This window comes from Sander vitreus, chromosome 17 (genome assembly GCF_031162955.1).
Source record: "Sander vitreus isolate 19-12246 chromosome 17, sanVit1, whole genome shotgun sequence".
Classification (NCBI taxonomy): Eukaryota; Metazoa; Chordata; class Actinopteri; order Perciformes; family Percidae; genus Sander; species Sander vitreus.
Window position 1 is genome coordinate 11,226,285 of NC_135871.1, and position 20,380 is coordinate 11,246,664.

Here is a 20,380-nt window from a genome sequence, read left to right on the forward strand (position 1 = left end):
GCCCTCTAACGTGATTTCTGTTTTAATTTAATTTAGTTTGATATGGCTTTTCAATTAACCGCTTTGTTCGCCTGTGTAAAGTTACAGAGGGGATACACAAAATATCAGGCCGTTTTTTCACCTGATATAATGTGTATCCCCTCCCCTAATAGGACAGACTCTTTGCATGTTAGGGGAGGAGATACACATTATGTCAGGTGAAAAACACCCTGATATAATGTATCCCTTCTGTAATTTTTGCTAGAAAACAGCAAAAATCTCCATATTATCTCATGTTGTTTATTGTGACCTGGTAAACAGACACTAACACACATGAGGACAGGACAGACCCTTTGCATGTTAGGGGAGGGGATACACATTATATCAGGTGAAAAAACAGCCTGATATTTTGTGTATCCCCACTGTAACTTTAGACAGGTGAACAAAGCGGTTAATTGAAAAGCCATATTAAACTAAATTAAATTAAAACAGAAATCACGTTAGAGGGCAGGGAGGGACGGGTTAGCAAAGACGAGGAAATAATATTGCTCATAAACCTGCATGACTCACATAGATAGGCCTATCAGTCGGCCTATGTAGCTATAAGATGCATGTCAATATGGAACTTAGGAAAACACTGTCGATTAATCCACAATAATAAACGACGCATTAAACAATTTATACGTCGCCTTAATGTAACATACAAATAAACATATTTATATAGATAAATGAGACCCTTGTTACTCAGGAAAACCCTGTCGAGTCTTCAACGTCGCTATTTGTTCCATTTAAGAGGTGAATTCGAAGTGCAGCATTAAACTCCGCTCTGAGTGCACGCGCGCTCCCGGGGCCAGGGGATACAAATCCTGGCAGTACCTTGGCACGACACCGGCGCTTTTGACAAATATTTTAGGTACTTATGTTAAATGCACAGAGACAACTAGAAAAAAAAGAATACACATAGATAACACATTTTTTTTTTTTTTTAAATTAGGATACAGCAGTATATTCTGCACATTATTTCCTTGGTTTCACATCGGGCACTTTTTAATGCGACACCGCTGATACTCGTCGTCATTCATCCTTGGTTATCGAAAACAGGTAGAGGGAACAATTTGCTAAATATAGCCCATATTTCATACATGTGTTGTTATTGAGGAGTTTTTGAACAGCTGGATGTTGTAATGGATTATGATAGATAGCTAACGCTCAGTTTGGGTGAGACTGTGTAGCCGGAGTTTAGCTTTTTCCTCGTAGGAACTAGTTAGCTTGTGTTGCTAACCAGCTCGCCTATCAACAGCTGGAGGCAGACAGCTGTCAACCCAGAACAGCAAAGTGTTAACGCTACCCAGCTTTGACAGTTTAGTTTGCTACACAGTACGACAAATAAGCAAAAAAAACGTCTAAAGCAGTGACAGCTTTTATAACTTTATAGTTACTTATGTCCCTAGCGTAAACATTGCAGTGGCGAAGGTGTACAGGACTGTGTTACAAGGTCTTCGCCATGGAGCTGGCTCACAGTCTACTGCTCAATGAAGATGCCTTGGCCCAGATCACTGAAGCAAAGAGGCCTGTCTTCATCTTCGAATGGCTCCGCTTCTTGGATAAAGTACTTGTGGCAGCAAATAAGGTGACTATTCAGATTATGGCATTGTTTTTTTTTTCTGAGTGAGTTTAATTTTTGTGTGTTTCAGTGTGATTTTGTTTTGGGTTTGAATGACAGGTGGATGTGAAGGAGAAGCAGAAGAAGCTGGTGGAACAGCTGACAGGACTGATCAGCAGTGCCCCTGGACCACCGACAAGAAAACTGCTGGCCAAAAACCTCGCTACGCTCTACAGCATCGGCGACACCTTCACTGTTTTCCAGACTCTGGATAAATGCAATGAGATCATCAAAAGCAAGGATGACACACCTGCGTACTTGCCAACAAAACTGTAAGATATAATTGCTGCTGTGTATTTCCATTGGCTATTTATTTATTTTTACTTTTTTTTATATATATATTCTACTTGATATTATACACATTTGCATTAAGATGATTGAATCCATCCAGCACTTTCCGTGTTGCATGCATGTGCCCACCCTCAAGGGTATTAGCCGTGAAGCCAAATGTTAATCTGCAGAATGACATTTCATGCTTAAAAGGGGGGCTTAAGTGTACATGAGTAGATATGATGCTGTGTTTCTTGCTGATAATGGAATCTAACAGTGGTTAAAGCTACGTCAGTGTTGTCCTGCAGGGTTTTAGCCATCATTCTTTCATACCTGCATGTGCCACTGTTCTACTCGTGCCGTGTTTTAGTATTGATAATAATGTGTTTGGAGCTCTGAGGTTAAATCTAACTCATGGCACATGGTATTATGCTGTTAACAACATCAGTCATCAATACAATAAAAGCCAGTCTGAATGTTCTCAAGAGGAGGTTTACGTTATGCATGTGAGAATATCTGGACGTAAACAAAATCCACAGTTATGGCAGTTCAATTTCAAGAGATAATTCATTTTATATGTTCATCAAAATGAACATATAAAATGAGTACTGAGTTATCATCTGATTATTGCTTTGCATTGTTTATCAAGTAATTTAAAGTGAACGTGAATGTGCACTTTCATTTTAATGCATACAGTAACTTTTCTTGCAGTGCTGCAGTGGCATGTGTTGGAGCTTTCTATGACAAGATGGGCAGGATGCTGGGCAGCTCTTTTCCAGACACCATTAATAATCTTTTGAAGGCGGTGAAGAGTGCAGAGGTATGATCTTTTTAAGAGTACGAGTTTTCCATTTTCTTATGGCAAGTACTGTATGTATTAGTTCAAATTGTATATTAGATTATAGAAACAGAAGTGGATAACTAAAAAGATTTAATCAGGGTTCATATGTTTTGAAAAAACCTGGAAAAGTTATGGCCTGGGGTTAGAATTCCAGGCCTGGAAAGGTTTTGGAAACATAAAAAGACCCAGACAGTTTTGGAAAAGTCATGGAATTGTTTTTTTTCTCAACGTTCTATTCGGGGAGCGATATTACGAATCCCACTATGAACCACATAAATTAGTCATTCATTTTATTGTTAAACCTCTGAGGGTAAACTTTAACACAGATTTTTATTCTTATTGTATAATGTCGACTGACGTTTTCAGGAATACCTAGTCATGGAAATTTGCCAAAAAGTTATGGAAAAGTATTGGTTAAAATGCGTATGAACCCTGTTTATTATTCAGAAACAAATGTGATGTTTATTTTTATCATCCTGTTTTCACCTGTCCCTTGTTGATGTAGTCTCAAGGCAGAGGAGAGATCCTTCTCAGCCTGCAGAAGGTGCTCTGTGGACTTGGAGGAGCTGCAGCCTCATGTCACAGAGATATCTACAAGAATGCCCGCTCTCTACTCACAGACCGGTCCATGGCTGTACGCTGTGCAGTAGCAAAGGTTGGTCTTAGAAAAATGTCTAACGGAGCTGTAAACCAAATTACACATATTTTTGCTATGTCATTTATGTTGCCCAATCTCGAACGTGTTACGCAAATCTCCTCCCTATTGTGATGCAAAACATGACAGTTGTACTCTATATTGAGCAAATTGTGTGGCCAGTACATTGCAAAGATAAGTCTAAACTTAGCATCTGGATTGTTTGCATGCATCATCCGTGTGTCTATAATAAATCCGATGTTTCCTGGACTCCATCTTTATTCTTCTTGCCTGATCAGTGCCTGTTGGAGCTGCAGAATGAGGCAGTATTCATGTGGACCACAGAACTGGAGAACGTGGCCACTTTGTGTTTCAAAGCCTTGGAAGGATCAAACTATGGTGTTCGGGTAGCAGTGGCCAAACTGCTTGGGACAGTCATGGCCACCGCCCTGATGCCCAAACAAGCAGCTGGTAGGTTAAAGAGTTGATTTTTGTAGTTTATGTTCGGCTACTTTCCTGTTAAGTAGACTAGGCTCCCCACTTTTGTTCTTCATGATCTCAATTAATTTTTCCTCAGTGATGCGTCAGAACGTGAAGCGAGCCACTCTGGAGGAGGTGCTGGAGCTAATGGCCACAGGCTTTCTGCGTGGAGGATCCGGCTTCCTGAAGAGCGGAGGGGAAATGTTGAAGGGGGGAGGCTCTGTCAGCAGGGAAGTGCGAGTGGGCGTCACACAGGTGAGGTGAATTGTCAAACATAAGAATCTGAGCCTGCGTTGTCTGAATCAACCACTTCACATGGGATTCCCCCCCCCCCCCTGTTTTCCTCAGGCCTATGTTGTGTTTGTGACTACACTTGGTGGTCAGTGGCTGGAGCGCAACTTTGCGACGTTCCTGTCCCACGTTCTGGACCTAGTGTCTCACCCACGAGCCACGCAGACACATGTTGAGGCTGTGTACTCACGCCGCTGTGTCTCTTTCATGCTACGTGCCACCCTGGGGGGCTTACTCGGAGAGAAAGCACAAATTGCAGCCGGCAAAGAAATCTGCCAAGCCATCAGCAAGCAAATGAGGGCTGTGGGTAAGGAGGATGGGGGGGAAATATCACGGTTCAGAGCATTACAGAGTAAGTACTCATCCATTATTATTACTTTGAATTCACCCTTCATTCAGTTTCTACAATTCTTGCATGCTTTGGGCTTGTGTTGTATACAGAGATGGCTTTTCTTTTCTGTCTTTTGTTGCGTGCGGAGATGGCTTTCCCTATTTCTGCTTTCTTTCTTTCTTTCCGCCTTTGCTTCTGTCAGAATCACTCTCTTTTTCCCTTTTCTTTTTAACCACAAGCAGCATCATCAGTCAGTAACATTATCCATTGCCAGCTCAGCATTTCAGTTACTCATGCTTGCATTATTGCATAGCCTCCATGGCTGTTTGCCATTCTGTTATCGTATTACAATCCCTACAGAGCATGACAAACTCTTTCTGACTGTTGACATCTGGCTTACACCAGCAGAAAAAAACTGCATGTGCCACTAAAATTCACAGACACATAGTTGGAACAAGCCATTTCCCCCCACAGCAACAAGACATGATATTTGCAAGTTTGTCCATCATTTAGTTTAATTGATTTGAGTTCCTCCAAATTTCATTTCTTCCCCTGTAAAACAACACATCAATCATATTTATAATCACCTTTATCTCATCAAAAAGGATGATTCTTACTCTGATGTGCTTTGCAACCTTTACACTGATGTACACTATGTCAAACATACATGCTCTTGTTCACATTGATGCTAAAACAGAATTTGATAAAGATGTTGAATGTCGGTTTCTCTTGAGACGTGGTCCTGGGCTCTTCACTATACTTTACTATACTTTCCAACCAGCTGGATCTGTGAGACTTGTTGAAATGAGACTTTAGGAAATATCTATGCTAAAAGTAACTTTAAAAATGTTTCCTGGAGACATGATGGTAGTGAGGCCTCCTTTGGAACAACATGACTGACACAGTTTAAAGGTGCCCTGCCACACGTATTTCATTACTTTGTGGTAATGTCTGACGTTCTACCATGAACTCTGTAACATTTCTTGTGGAAAAAATGCCTTGGTTATCTTGTTTCAAGCCATTCTAGCGTGGTATAGAAAGCCTGCAGGAAGATTCGATTTGTGCCAGTTCTCATTAATATTCAACGAGTGTGGGAGGGCACCTTTAAGAAGATCTGTCTTGACTGCTGCCCATTTAGAGCTCTGAGGGTTTAAGATCTTGATAAATGACCATCAGATGGCTTATCAGCAATTCACTTGAATTCAGATTTAGTTTTACTGTTATTTTCTTGCCACATCCTTTATCCTCTAATACAACTATAACCATTGTTTAATGCATTGTACCTTTAAAAAAAAATCCTCAGAGCTCTGTGTTTGTGGCATATAGCAGAGTGCTCCTCAGTATTTTAGAGGATTCTAGTGCTGCAGTAGAACAACAACTTGACAGCAGATTGATGGTGTGTGACAGCAATACATGGACTAATGTGGACAGTCAGTTATGTTTTTACAATGTATTTTTATGTAACATGTCACAATTATGATTTAACTAAATTTTTTTTGCATTTTATACTGACAAATCCTTCTTGTTCATTTCTCTTTCTCTGACGCATGTTTTTCCAGAGGCAGTTGTGAATGACATCAGTGGAGAGAACAAGGCAGGGGCAGCGGATGTCTCTGCCAGTCAGCATGTCATGGTGTGTGCCCTAAAAGAGCTGGGCAGCCTGGTTCAGAGCTTGAGTGCCACAGCTTCACCACTTATCCAGGAGCCTTCTATAGGTGAGACACACAAAATATTCAATGGGACATTTGTTTCAGTGCTCTTAAGTTTCTATAAACTGTGATTATATGGATAAAACATTACTCCTAACTGGCGTGAAAATGTATGACATTGGCCGGCATCTTCTCTAACTTTGCGTTTTAACATTTTCACTATCCATTAAACAGAATATTAGCTGCTAACAGTTATGTACATCTACATTAGTTTCCACTGTATATGCAATTGTTGCATATTTTTCTTAAAGTTAATTGAATATGTTGAAATCTACAGTCAGATAAAATGCATTTAAACTGGATTCAGTCACAACTCAAAAACACCATGCCCTCTTCTCCAGGACTCCTTGAAACTGTGACCTCAGTGCTGCTGCACCCAAGCATGGCAGCTCGTTTAGCTGCTGCATGGTGCTTGCGCTGTGTTGCCGTGGCGCTGCCCTATCAGTTGACCCCACTGCTGGACCGCTGTGCGGAGAGAATCAACAACCTGAAGAGTTCACCGGAGGCGGTGAGCGGCTATAGCTTTGCGATGGCTGCTCTGCTGGGGGGCGTACACCAATGTCCACTAGGTATCCCCCACTCCAAGGGCAAGGTGTGTAGCCTCAGAATGTACAGTAATCTTATGGGTTCCTTCTCTTGTATTAACTGTCATTGGGTCTTTCTACTTATTTAAGCCCTGATTGAACTTCAGTATCAGCCTCTTTGATTGCCCTGTATAGATTTCAAGATTGTCTGTGTACTTGTAGTTGGTGGTGAGTATAGCTGAAGACCTCCTGAGGACCGCTGCTCAGAATAGTCGACTGTCTCTGCAGCGCACACAGGCTGGATGGCTGCTGCTGGGAGCCCTCATGACTCTAGGTGAGCCTGCCAAGCATCTCTCTCTTATCTCTTGTTTTTGATTTGTCAACAATTCTGTCTCCCTCTCGCTTACAACATTGCCACCACATTGTGTTTGTGCCCAGGTCCCTCTCTAGTGCGCTATCACCTTCCCAAGATGCTGCTGCTCTGGAGAAACGTGTTTCCTCGCTCCCAGAAGGAGCTTGAGGCGGAAAAGGCCAGAGGAGACTCCTTCACTTGGCAGGTCACACTGGAGGGCCGAGCTGGAGCACTGTGTGGTAAAGAACCATACCGGCCTGTATACCTGCACATCCTCTGTAATGTTAGCAGACACAATTCTAACCCACACGCCTGTTATATTCTTCTGTAGCCATGCGTAGCTTTGTGGCCCACTGTCCCGAGCTGCTTACAGAAGATGTGATCCGTAGACTGATGACTCCCATTGAATGTGCCATGACCATGATGTCTCAGTGAGTGTGATGCTTTCAAGTATATATTGTTTGTTGACAACTTAAAGACAAAGAGGTATTTTGTCTGTGTTGCAGGATTTCAGGATCTTTTTCATTGTGTTCAGATTAAATATCTAATGATTGTAATGTTTTGTCAGAGTCCCTGCCATCATTAAGGTCCATGGTGCTCACCTGAAAGCAAGTGCAGCGATGGTGAGGCTCCGGTTGTACGACATCCTGGCTCTGTTGCCTCCCAAGACCTATGAAGGTAACGCAGTCACTTTTTTAGAACTTAAGAACATTTATGGAAGGTGTTTTTTTTTTTTTTTTTAAAACCTGTATTCTTCTCATGTAGGCAGCTTCAACGCCCTCCTGAGGGAACTGGTTGCAGAGTTCACTTTGACTGACAACTCGGCCAACACTACCACCTCCTTGCTGCGCTCTCTTTGTCACTATGACGACAGTGTTCTCATGGGTTCCTGGCTACAGGAGACTGACCACAAGTGCATAGAGGATCAAGTGAGTAAAATCATCAATGGCATGATGAATCCAAAATATAATACTAGTACATATTCTAAGAATAAATGTAACTGTCCTTATGTGTACTAAACATAATCCATTATTATCTGATGTCTTGGTCACTGTTGATACTACTGTGTGATCGTTCCTAAACAGCTGCAGCCCAACAGTGCGTCTGGCAGCGGAGCTCTGGAACACGATCCCTCCTCAATCTACCTGCGTGTTCCAGTAGGCGAGGCCATCCCAGGGCCTCTCCCATTGGGTGTGTCTGTCATCGACGCTTCGGTGGCTCTGTTCGGTGTGGTTTTTCCCCATGTCTCCTTCAAACACAGGTGAGAAGTTTAGTTATTGCTACGGACATACAGACATATTTGCAACATGTTAACATTTTGCATCTTATCTTTTTCTTCTCTGGTTTATAATATATATTCACTGTTGACCTGTTTTAAAGCTCTTTGTGGCATGCTTGTTTACCCATCTTTGTATATGATTCAGGCTACAGATGCTGGACCACTTTGCAGAGTGCATAAAGCAGGCTAAGGGAGTTCGACAGCAGGCTGTCCAACTGAACATCTTTACTGCAGTGCTCAGTGCCCTCAAGGTGAGAAAACTTGCCTCATATCCTCATAAGATAGGAATATAATGTTTTCATTTTTCATGTAATGAGAAAAAATGTTTCTCTTCCTGAATAAAGGGTTTGGCTGAGAACAAGAGTACTTTGGGTCCTGAGGAGGTGCGTAAGTCGGCCCTGGCTCTGGTGATGGGAGCGTTGGACAATCCCAACCCCATCCTCCGCTGTGCTGCTGGAGAGGCCCTGGGCAGGATGGCTCAGGTGGTGGGAGAGGCTACCTTCATTGCCAGAATGGCACAGACCAGCTTTGATAAGTACGCATTTCATACATGTATTATCGGTGGATTTTGTTTTCTATATTCTTTTATTTCTCCTGTTCAAATCAAGACAGACTTGGTCAGCACACCAGCAAGCAAAAAGCAACTGACCTACATTTTTATTGTAGGTCAAGGATGTTTCAGCAAGATACAAGTTTCAGTTTTTGATTGTCCTCATAATCTATTCATTCAATATATCATTGATCTGAATCAGTCTTACCTCTCTATCCTTGGCTTTAATCATGGATCCATATCTCTCCTCCTCCTCTATTTCCAGACTGAAGTCGGCCCGTGATGTAGTATCGAGGACGGGCCATTCCCTGGCTCTCGGCTGTCTGCATCGATATGTTGGAGGAATTGGCTCAGGCCAACACCTAAAGACCAGTGTCAGCATCTTATTGGCTCTGGCCCAGGATGGGTCCTCTCATGAGGTCCAGGTACAGTGAATTACTCAGGAGGAATGGATATTTAAATTCAGTCACAGTTGATGGAGAATAGGAGAGTTGTGTTTTTTTTTTTTTTTTTTTTCATCTAAACTGAAATATAGTTTGCTTCACTTGGATGAACAACATGTTTTTTTTCTATTGTATTTCATTTCAAAGCAAAGTTTTAATTCAAAAACATCATAATTTCTGCGTTGCACATAATATTCTCCATTTATTTTGTATCAGACATGGGCTCTGCACTCTCTGGCTCTGATTGTGGATTCCAGTGGTCCCATGTACAGAGGCTACGTAGAGCCTACGCTGTCCCTGGTACTCACCCTGCTCCTCACTGTGCCACCGTCTCACACAGAGGTGCACCAGTGTTTGGGCCGCTGCCTGGGAGCGCTCATTACCACTGTGGGACCAGAATTGCAGGGTAACTGTGGCAGAAAGAAAATCACAAACCTCCTTGTATGACTGTGACTCTCTCATTTGACTCTCATTTCTTTAAAAGCCATGGAGACCAACAGGTGGCAGTGTAATCACACTACAGGCCACTGAAGTAGATACTCGTAACTGCTAAAAAATGCTGTTCCTTTTTGTCTCTCTTCCTAATCTGTGTCATTGGGTTTGCTAGGAAATGGAGCCACTATCTCCACCATCCGCTCGTCCTGCCTTGTTGGTTGTGCCATAATGCAGGACCACTCTGATTCCCTTGTGCAGGCAGCTGCCATCTCATGTTTGCAGCAGCTGCACATGTTCGCTCCACGTCATGTCAACCTGTCCAGCCTGGTGCCCTGCCTATGTGTAAGACATAATGAGACATAATGAGTTTCATACTATAGTAGTTATAATAGTCTTAATCGTAATCATAATTTCCTACTATACTATGGAATACCTGCAGGTGCACCTATGCAGCTCTCACCTGTTGCTGCGCCGAGCTGCCGTGGCCTGCCTGAGACAGCTCGCTCAGAGAGAGGCTGCAGAGGTCTGTGAGTATGCCATGAGCCTGGCGAAGAGAGCAGGAGACAACACTACAATCAGTGAGTACAAATCGCGAACCTGACAAGAGGATTCTGTTTAGTTGATATACCTCAGTGAGACACTGGGACTCTTACTGTGTTGACTTTGTCCCCGGTTTAGATCTAAACATCACAGAGACCGGTCTGGAGGGCGTTTTGTTTGGCATGCTGGATCGAGAGACAGACAGGAAGCTGTGTTCTGATATCCACGATACACTGGGCCACATGCTGTCATCTCTTGCTGTGGAAAAGCTTTCCCATTGGCTGAAACTCTGCAAGGATGTCCTGGCAGCAACAACAGGTGAACCTTCAAAACAATAAAATATGACTCATTACCATTTTCTGTCTCCAAGGAAATTAATGCTGACACAGAAGACAAAATAAGTATCACACAGCATTCAAGTTTATTCTACAGTCCAATGTCAGTTTAAATGTTTTGTGACAAAATCTTTTCTTTTAAATCCTTGTATCATGAATGTGTCCATCTCCTCTTTCAGATGTAGCAGCAGTCGTTGTATTCGAGGTGGAAAAGGATGAGGAAGACTCTGAGAAAAAAGACGAGATGGACGATGACACCATGTTCACAGGCCTGGGCGATGATGATAAGTCCAAGCCCTCTGTGGCGCCGCGCTGGGTGACGCGGGTATTTGCCGCGGACTGCTTGTGCCGCATCATCCTGCTGTGTGAGAATGACAAGGCACACTTTGACCTAGCAGCTGCCCGCTCTGCACAAGCCAAAAACCCCAAAGGTACCATTCATCAGCATGCTGCCAGAATAGAGTAGCTCAGGGTTCACGTCAAGGATTTGGGTTTGATTTATGCCACCTGTGATCTGTGTCTGTGCTTCAAATAGATTTTCTAAAGTCATATACCAATATTAAAACCATTGCCTACATAATAATAATAATTCATTACATTTATTTAGCACTTTGTTATAGACACTCAGAGAGTTAGGAACTGATTTTTTACTATCCAATAGTCAAGCAACAACTGTTTGTTTAGTACAGACTGTTGTTTGGTTTGGTGTTTGGTTTAAATATCTTTTTGCGACCTTCAGGCAGTTCAAGTGTCAGCTGCTAAATAAAGCTCATTCATGTGCTTTTATGTAAAGATGGAACAAAGCAAGAGATGAGTAAGCTCAAGTGGGAGGGCTTTTTTTCCCACTGTGACAGATAGAGGAGCCAGTTTATATAAGCTCCTCCAAAATAAGGCAGCATTCTACAGACCAGCAACTTCAAGCTCTACTGATTCAAAATCAATTCATAGAATTCCAAAAATCTATTCATATTTTTTAATTGAAAAAAAAAAAAAAATATATATATATATATATATAAAATATATATATATATTATTATTATTATTATTATTATTATTATTATTTTTAATTGTACGTCTACTGCAATCACATGGGAAAAGTAACTGTGAATTGTTTTTTGAATCGAGAATCGAATCTTGAGCCTGAAAATTGATATTGAATCGAATCGTGACATTTTCTGAATCGTGCACCCCTAACTGAAACCCTAAAAACTGGTTTGTTGTGTCCTGTATTTAATCTTCAATTCATTCTCAGGAAAGTGTTAAAAAAGCAAACGCAGAGACCTTGAAGGAGGCAAACCATTGTACCTTCTTGCTGACGTGCTACCCAATATCAAAGGAATACAAAGTCACATAAAAAACAATGACTAGCAAATGTTGAAATGACCAGAAATCTTTAAATTCTATTTTTGATTGATTAATGTGGCTGCTCACTAAGGCCACATTCCTTGCAATGATGAATGGTGAATGCATTTCTATTCCTCATACAATCCTTGTTTTTCTTTCCATTTCTATTCATCAAGGAGATCAGTTGGTGCTCCATTTGTCTGACCTCATCCGCATGGCCTTCATGGCTGCCACAGACCACAGTCACCAGCTGAGGATGGCCGGCCTGCAGGCCCTAGAGGACATCATTAAAAAGTTTGCATCCGTACCAGAACCTGAGTTCCCAGGACATGTTATCCTGGAGCAATACCAGGCCAATGTAAGTCAGATTGCATTATGCTGCAAAAGTCCCACATTAATAGTGACAAAGCAAATGTTAAACAAAGTCAAAGAAGCGAACATTCACCAATCATGTATGCATTTAGGTCGGAGCTGCCCTCAGACCTGCATTTTCACCTGATACACCATCTGACATCACAGCTAAGGCATGCCAGGTAAGACATCCTGCTTTGTTCACGAAAATTCGGAAGAAACATTTTAGCAGCTGAAATGGTTATACACCATTGTACTTCATAGCCCTGTTTGAGGTGTGCACTGCTGAAATGCAGAGACGCACCTAGCCAGTCTGCCTGTCAGTCAGCTCTTACATACAGTATATTAATATATGTTGATGATGCTAGAGGCTTTTGAAGCAATTCTACTCCAATGGCAGTTAATTACCTCTGCATAGTGACTCATCATCCCCTTAGAACCCAGCAGTGTCTCATGTTTTCTGCCTTAATGCTTGACTTATTTTACTTATGTGAAGAATGAGTGGCCGTGGAAAATATCCAACATGCCTGTCAGCAGTATTATCGGAAAAAAAACGTTCTCTCTTTGACATTCCCCTCTGTTTCACTGGCTTCGGGTTTGTGCCTACTGAGACTATCTCTGTTCTTTCGGAAAGACGAAAGCTTGATCTCAGGGTTTTTCTTTTCTAAATAGAATTAGTAACGTTGAAGAACATAGAACACAAAGGAAATATCCATGATACCTTGTATCCTCTATGTGGTAAAAACAATATACATAATTAAAAGAGCATTTAATACATACCTGTGGAAATTCAGGCTCACATAACATGACATACGGAGGAATGTGACTATAGTTACACAGGTAACAAGGTGGCTCGCCGAGTACATTTGCAACATGACTCATTTGTATCTCTCCTTCTCCTGCCCTTGGCCACTTTAATAGCAGTTCTCCTCAGAAGTATATCATCTTATAAGTCTCTACTCCACTTGTACAGCCCTATTTATAAATAACTGTTCTTTGACACCCCAACCCCTTTACTGGCATGTATGATGGCTAATCAACCTTGAACACTCTGTTATGTAATGTAGGCTTTTCATTTTTCTCATTAGTTGTAAGAGAAGTAGCGGTTAAAAGGCCTTGGGTTCTGTAAATGGTCAATTTGTTTCACTATTTATTACCTTGACCCCTCCCTGTGACTACAGGTGTGTAGTACATGGATTGGCAGTGGCGTAGTCAGTGACCTCAATGACCTGCGGCGAGTCCACACCCTGCTTGTGTCATCGCTGGACAAGGTGCAGGCTGGGAAAGGCTCATCCAGTCAGCTGTACAGCGAGAGTGCCACCACGATGGAGAAACTGGCCGTGCTAAAGGCGTGGGCTGAGGTGAGACTGAAGAGCCTGATCAGACCACTGTCTCATATTTGTTATACTGCAAATGATGTACACAAAATAAAGCTGACTATACGCACTGGCTTTCTTTCTCAGGTATATGTGGTAGCGATGAAGATCAAGAAAGAGGCCCAGTCTAAGCCTTCCAAACCAGTCCGAACTGCAGACGACGATGAGGATGAGGAGGATCTGGGCGCCAACGTGCTTCCACCTGACAGCCTCATCACTCTGGTGCAGCCGGAGCTGCCCTCGCTGAGCCGCCTGTGGCTGGCCATGCTGCGAGACTACGCTCTGCTCACTCTGCCTGCCGAGTTTTCCAGTCAGCTGCCCCCTGACGGTACAAGACAGATTCTTGCCTACCAAATGCAGTCTTTCTAGTAGCACATGGACTATAAGTTCTTTGCTCTAGTTTTGGTCCCAAATTTGTGGTTTTATTCTCCTGACAGCAACTCCAGACAAAAAAAATTAACTTCAATGTGATTTGGTTTTTTGATAAAAAACATCTTTCTATTGTACTGTGAAATAGCCCTTTTGGTTGAATAAGATGTTCCAGCACATTGTTGGAGCTGTCTTGGGGCACTTAAATTAGAATTTGTCATCTGCATAGCAATGGAAGAAATGTAATGAATATTTAAAGTAAACATAAATATACAAGTAAGGAGCATATATGTGTGTGTCTACTGTAATTATTGTAAACAATTCAAATTACATTTCAAAGTAATATAGTCAAAACAAGTCTTTCCCATTATTGTCTGTGTTTAGGTGGAGCGTTTTATACTCCAGAGACTATAGACACAGCAAGGCTCCACTATCGCAGTTCGTGGGCCCCCGTCCTGCATGCTGTGGCGCTGTGGCTGAGCAGCACTGGGTTCGGAGCTGGTGAAGAGGAGCTGGCTCCTGCCGTCCCTCAAGCAGCCTCCTCCACCACAAAAACCTTTGAGGAGTCGGTCAAAGACAGGATGCATCTAATGTTGGGTAAAGAGACACACATCATTTGTTGTACTGTATGTAGTATTCATGTTACTGTGTTTTTTGTTTCAAACGGTTTGGCTCTTATTGAGGCGGTTGTCGTAAAGCCTCATTACCCCCTTCTACAGGTATTCTTCTAAAAACCTGAACACTTATTCATAACCGCTTTTTGTTTACCTACAGCCATGGGTCCACCTCGCATCTGCCGACAGTGGAAGGGATGGTGGTGGATAGGAAAAGAGAATAGCATGAACACACCCTAAGTGCATTTCTGTGTTCTGTCTCTCAGGTGTCAGTATAGAGTTTCTCTGCTTCCCGCGGCCCGAGGAGCCCATTGAACATGTGATGTCATGCCTGCTCGCCCTATTCACTCTGCTGGAATCTCCATGTTTTAAGATCCATATCGCAGAGGACCAGGTAAAGACACAAGTCGGAGTGCAGAAATGACGTGTAAGAAAGAGAGATATGGTGAAGATATACCACTCTCCTAGAATTTTAATTTAGTTTAAAAATATATGTTTAAAATAAAATATACTATATATAAGTATTGAAACTCTGTGCTGCAATTTGTATCTGCATTTTAAGAAACTTGTGTATTTGTATTTAAGAAGTTGTTTTTTAAACTCTTTTAACTTGCAATTAAACAACAGCATTACTGTCATATGTTAACAGAAATTCAAGCACTGCATAAACCAAAATTACAAATTGAAATGACAGAGCGTGAGTTTCTGTGATTGGCTTTGTTGATTGCAGATGTTCTTTATTAAAGTAACAAATAGGAAACAGCTGATGATGATTTAAGCGTGACATGATGTAAGCATGGGCTCTGTTATTTACACCTTGCAGCAGTTCTTTCATTGGTCTAGTTGAAGTGATATATTTAGCAGTGACTGATCACCACCTTGGTGCAAATATCTGGTGAATACCGCAGAGTCAAGTGATGTTTACTGACTTTACAAGGGTGACAATGCTCACTCCATTGCTCCATTAAACAATTGACTGCCACATAGTGGTCAATAGGATACTGAGGGCTTCAAAGGATACATAGATTGTGTCCTACAAATTCAGAAAAAAGCAGTCTGAATTTCTCGTTGCATTTGGTGGAGCATTTGAAATGGGACAGGTCTTAGTCGGCCCTATGACGTATTCGGCTTCAAAGTGTGGAGGATCCAGACCATAAATTGGGACACAGCATGTGTCTCTCTGCTGCTGCCACACAGTCATTACAGTCTCCTGTCAGACTAGAACCACATATTATGTTGGTGTGTGTGGAAATGGTTAGATAATTCTCACTTTTAGCCTATTTTACATATTGATGATTTTCTGTTCTTTCGTATAGAAAATAATGAATATGAATAACATACAGTATGAATGCTATCTAAAGATGTTTTTATTGGGATTGAAACTTAATTTGGAGAAACTGTATAAAACCATTTACTACTCTGACAAAACAACTGCTTGCCTGTTGGCAATGAACCAGAACAGATGAGTATGATGTGTCGGGCATTATGAATATCAATGTTCACATTCCCAGTTTTTCACAGAGGCATTCCTGTAAATGTTATTTTTCTGTTGTAGCTGTTGGCAGTGGAGCTCCTGAACGTGCTCCACAGGCTGCTGTTGACCCGGGATCCTCCTGCTGTACAGCTCCAGGTCACTGCTGTCGTACAGGAGACCATCAGGGCTGCACAGAACCATCTGCAGCGACAAAAGGCCAGCAATGGTCAGGAGCTAAAACATTCTACATTACACCTAAACACTGTTATATTCTGAAAACACAAAACTCAGCATTCTTATTTGCTTCATCTGAAAGATGACTGATCAAAAAAGTGTTAATATCTGTTATGTTTTATATTCATAGTAAAGTTGTTTCAGTCATGTGGCTGTTTGAGTGATCTTGGTCACTATGTTATTTTGCTCAGGCAAAGAGGAAGAAGGCGAGAAAGACTCTCAGCCCAGCGTAGGGGAAGGAGGAGACACAGGGGAGCTTGTCCCCGGCAAGTCTCTGGTGTTTGCAGCCATGGAACTGCTCGTGTTCGTCCTGGTCCGCCACTTACCACAGCTCAATGCACGTGTGAAGGAGTCACCCAGCCATGTGCCACACAGGCCTCAGCGACTACCTGAAGAAAGTGCCCGCCTAGTGGCAAACACAGTCTCCATCCTGGCAGAACTGCCCTCGCTCTGCTCTCCTGCTGGTGAGGCCTGGAGCATACTGCAGCAGCAACACACAAACCATGCAAAATATGAAAAAGACACATAGAAATTTGATAGCAAGTCTTTGTTCCAACTTAGAAGTTTACTTTAGAATTATAAGCTTGGCCAGCGTTGTTCAGGTTTGTGTATGCTAATGATAAATTACACTGACAACGCTGTTGCTGCTGTGCTTTCTTTGTGCCTTTCAAATGATCATATGTTATTAGAAACTGCTATATGCATTTGTGTGAGATTACTAGTTCAGTATGGATATTATTAGCATAACAATGTGGTGTTCACTATGAAATCTCACTGTTTTTCCCCCCACCTTTACAGGAAGCATGACCATCCTACCCACGGTGCTCTTCCTAATCACGGGGGTGCTGAGGGAAACGGCAGTTAAGACTGCTGACAACTCGGTGCCTGTGACTGTGTCAGCTGCGCTGCAGGGCATCAAGACCATAATCACCTCCCCACTGGCCCGGGTGGAGAGCATGCAGACACAGTGGACTGGCCTTGTGAGGAGCAGCCTGGCGTCTGTACTTGAGCACTCACAACCAGGTAAGCAAATACACACTTATAGCTGACGCTGACCTTTCTGTGGAGGAGGCAAGAAAAAAAGTATGACATCATTACTCATTGACAATATGTACTGTATGCTTGTTTGTGCTTTTCTGTAGATGAGTCCAGACCTGACATGGATGAGGTCAGTATGTTAACAGCAATCACACTCTTCCTGCTGTCTGCCAGCAATGAACTTGTAGGAGTAACCGTCCTGCAGAAGGGCTGCATGGACCGCTTCCGAAATGCCCTCAAGTCTAGTGATCCCTGGGTAAGCACCTGTGTATACAAACCCAGCTGAAGTATGAGAATCTCAACCTAGACACATTTTGAATGTCTGATCAAAAGGTGTATTCCAGCTGTGTGTGGCCAAGTTAAGTGAGTGATTTTGTTATTTTTGCCACAGGTTCAGGCACGGTGTTACCAGCTGCTGTTGTCAGTGTTTCAGCACTCAAGCCGTGCCCTGTCTACTCCGTACATCCACGCTCTGGCTCCACTCATGGTGGAGAAGCTGAAAGCAGTGGAGCGCAGTCGGCCTGGGACAGCTGCCGAGCTGCAGGCTGTGCAGGAGGGCATCAGGGTCCTAGAGAATCTGGTTGGCATGGGTGAAGAGCAGAACCGTAAGTATGCCTCCGCCTAATGGACCACTAAAGTACCGTATTTGTTCCATTAAAGTGTTTAGCTCCATTAAATTAGGTCTCTTAAGTATTTAGCTCAGTACCTTTGGATGTGGGCTGTCAATGATCAGAGCAATAAATGCTAAATTTAGAATCCCTGCAGTGGTTTACTGTCATATTTACTATTGATTTCAACATTACACTATATTATATCATTTATTTAAATAATACATTTTGTATTTTGTGTCTCCTATTATCTTGTTCCTGCTTTCTCTTGTTTTTATTTCCCTAGTGAAGCAAACTGCACAGCATACTTAAAGAAAATCCAATAAAAAAAGTTGATTGAGTTCACATTTGTGTTTATATTAAGATGTTGTGTATTGTAGTTTAGTCCATGTTTGGGGTTCAAACTGTTTCTATTTAAGATACAGCTAGAGCTATGCATAACATATTTAGGGCACCAACTTACAAATTGATCTGCAGATTGTTTTCTTGATTAATCTATAAATCTCTTGGCCTTTAGAAATGTCAGGAAACACAAATATACATCGCATTTTCATCGCACTCAATGAACTTGATATTGCAGATATTTTAGAGATGGCTATAACATACTTTATCTGGGTTGCTTTGTTGTTACTTAGTCTTTTTTTGAAATACATTTCAGAGTGTGGTGAATTATTCCGCCAGGGCCGTTTGGTAACCACTGTCTCACCACTCACTTGAGTGGTGCCTCATATATCTGGTCCAGGAGTATTGAGTTGAAATGTGTGGCCTCACTTCCATTTGTGTTCATTGCAGTCTCCCTGCCTTTTTCAGTTGAACTAATTACTTTATCTGTTAGTGATTATCTTTTTTTTTAATGTCTTGTTTGTATGTGTTTAATAGGGGTGCAGTTGCTGGCTCTTCTTGTACCAACTCTCGTCTCCTACCTTTTGGATGAAAATGCCATCTCCTCTGCGCCCCAAGTCTCCAAAGGCCTGCATGATTTTGCCCTTCAGAACTTAATGCGGATTGGCCCCCTCTATCCAGCTGCCTTCAAGATAGTGATTGGTGCAGCACCTGAGCTCAAAATCCGTTTGGAATCTGCTATACTGGCCAACCAGGCCAGCAACAGAGCCAAAGCTGCAGCCAGGCAAGCTCAGCCGACTGTGCAAGCTGCACCAACCATCAAACTCAAGACGAGCTTCTTCTGAACTCTCCAAAATAACCTGTACACTCTCACAGCCTAAATTAATGTTGTCTTTTTAGGTTTGTTGTGTTGTCTGTCATCAAGTACCACAGAAGAAGAAAAGTACCACCTGTCATGTCTGAATCAACTACAGTTTCTTAAGTGTATTTATTTATTCTACATATACAGAATATTTGTTTTTGATGGGTGAGAACTCTTATTGAAGTCAAGATGGAAATTATGTAAATATCATTAAAAGGCATTTGAATGTTCACTTTTAAAAAAGCTCACTTTAAAATCTGTAGGCAATTTTGATTCTGTGAATGTATCATTTCTGGACCCGATGCACATTTATAAAGGGACACCATTTACATTTTGTTTAACATAGTTTTTTTTCTTGATTTTGTCCTTTTTGTCTGGTCATCAGCCCCTCACTATCCAAAAGTTGATGTTTACTGTGCCATACTTTGCATCACCATGAGCATGGCAGCTCTCCCCCCCCCCTTTTGATTCCAATAATGCATGTTCGTTTAATGGAGCTGGTTTAGTATATGACCTTAGGTCTGCTGATTGTTACCACTGGATGTTTTTAAAATCTTTTGTGTCTTTGTTTGACGAGGTTTTTTTTCTCTTTATGTTCTAAACATTCCCGCTACATGTTCTTAAACATACCTAGGAAATTACTTTTGATCATAATTTTGAGTCCAGAATGAGATTTTATTACAGCCCCGTTTAAATATTAAATGCATCACACTTTCAAATAGTTTTTGAGCAGAAATTGCAATTTTCACAGAGACAGTTAAGTGGTCTGCTGATAAATGAGGGGCATACAGGGGGCATACTACATAATATATGTGCTGCATATCACACAGACTGTATTGCTTATAACTTGATTGTTGCTCCATATCTGTCTATGTGTAATAGCTACATGAATGGGTGAGCGTCAGCTACCATCACAAATTGGCAGATGTGTTGTTAAAAGGATCCTGTTACATTCCACCCTAATTTCTTCGAAATGTAAATAAAGCTGCTTTGACCTCATTGTGCTGATGTCTGTATTTGGTTACACATTTTTCAAATAAATACTGATGCAGGATCTGTAACAGAATTATGACATGTTACCTTTGGTAAAATAAACAAGCGAGAGTGTTCTT

General features: G+C 41.9%; 1 protein-coding gene across 2 annotated transcripts; it reads left to right on the forward strand.

The window, feature by feature from the left end:
- Positions 1-991: 991 nt before the first annotated feature.
- On the forward strand, positions 992-20,267 carry heatr5b (HEAT repeat containing 5B). Of its 2 annotated transcripts, none has more exons than XM_078273893.1 (36): positions 992-1,080; positions 1,431-1,609; positions 1,703-1,914; positions 2,624-2,732; positions 3,259-3,408; positions 3,687-3,858; positions 3,965-4,122; positions 4,216-4,510; positions 6,049-6,204; positions 6,540-6,790; positions 6,945-7,056; positions 7,161-7,313; positions 7,406-7,505; positions 7,643-7,752; positions 7,840-8,003; positions 8,160-8,335; positions 8,499-8,604; positions 8,698-8,888; positions 9,169-9,328; positions 9,563-9,752; positions 9,954-10,123; positions 10,221-10,359; positions 10,460-10,639; positions 10,836-11,087; positions 12,177-12,358; positions 12,465-12,533; positions 13,533-13,712; positions 13,815-14,055; positions 14,481-14,693; positions 14,977-15,104; positions 16,266-16,410; positions 16,610-16,882; positions 17,217-17,441; positions 17,561-17,712; positions 17,848-18,061; positions 18,944-20,267. In XM_078273893.1, the coding sequence occupies exons 2-36, from the start codon at positions 1,484-1,486 to the stop codon at positions 19,249-19,251; spliced, it is 6,162 nt and encodes a 2,053-aa protein (XP_078130019.1). In that variant the 5' UTR covers positions 992-1,080; positions 1,431-1,483; the 3' UTR covers positions 19,252-20,267. The 2 variants fall into 2 exon arrangements, with proteins under 2 accessions (XP_078130019.1, XP_078130020.1); XM_078273894.1 differs by having other exon boundaries at positions 4,216-4,465.
- The last annotated feature ends 113 nt before the right edge of the window (positions 20,268-20,380 follow it).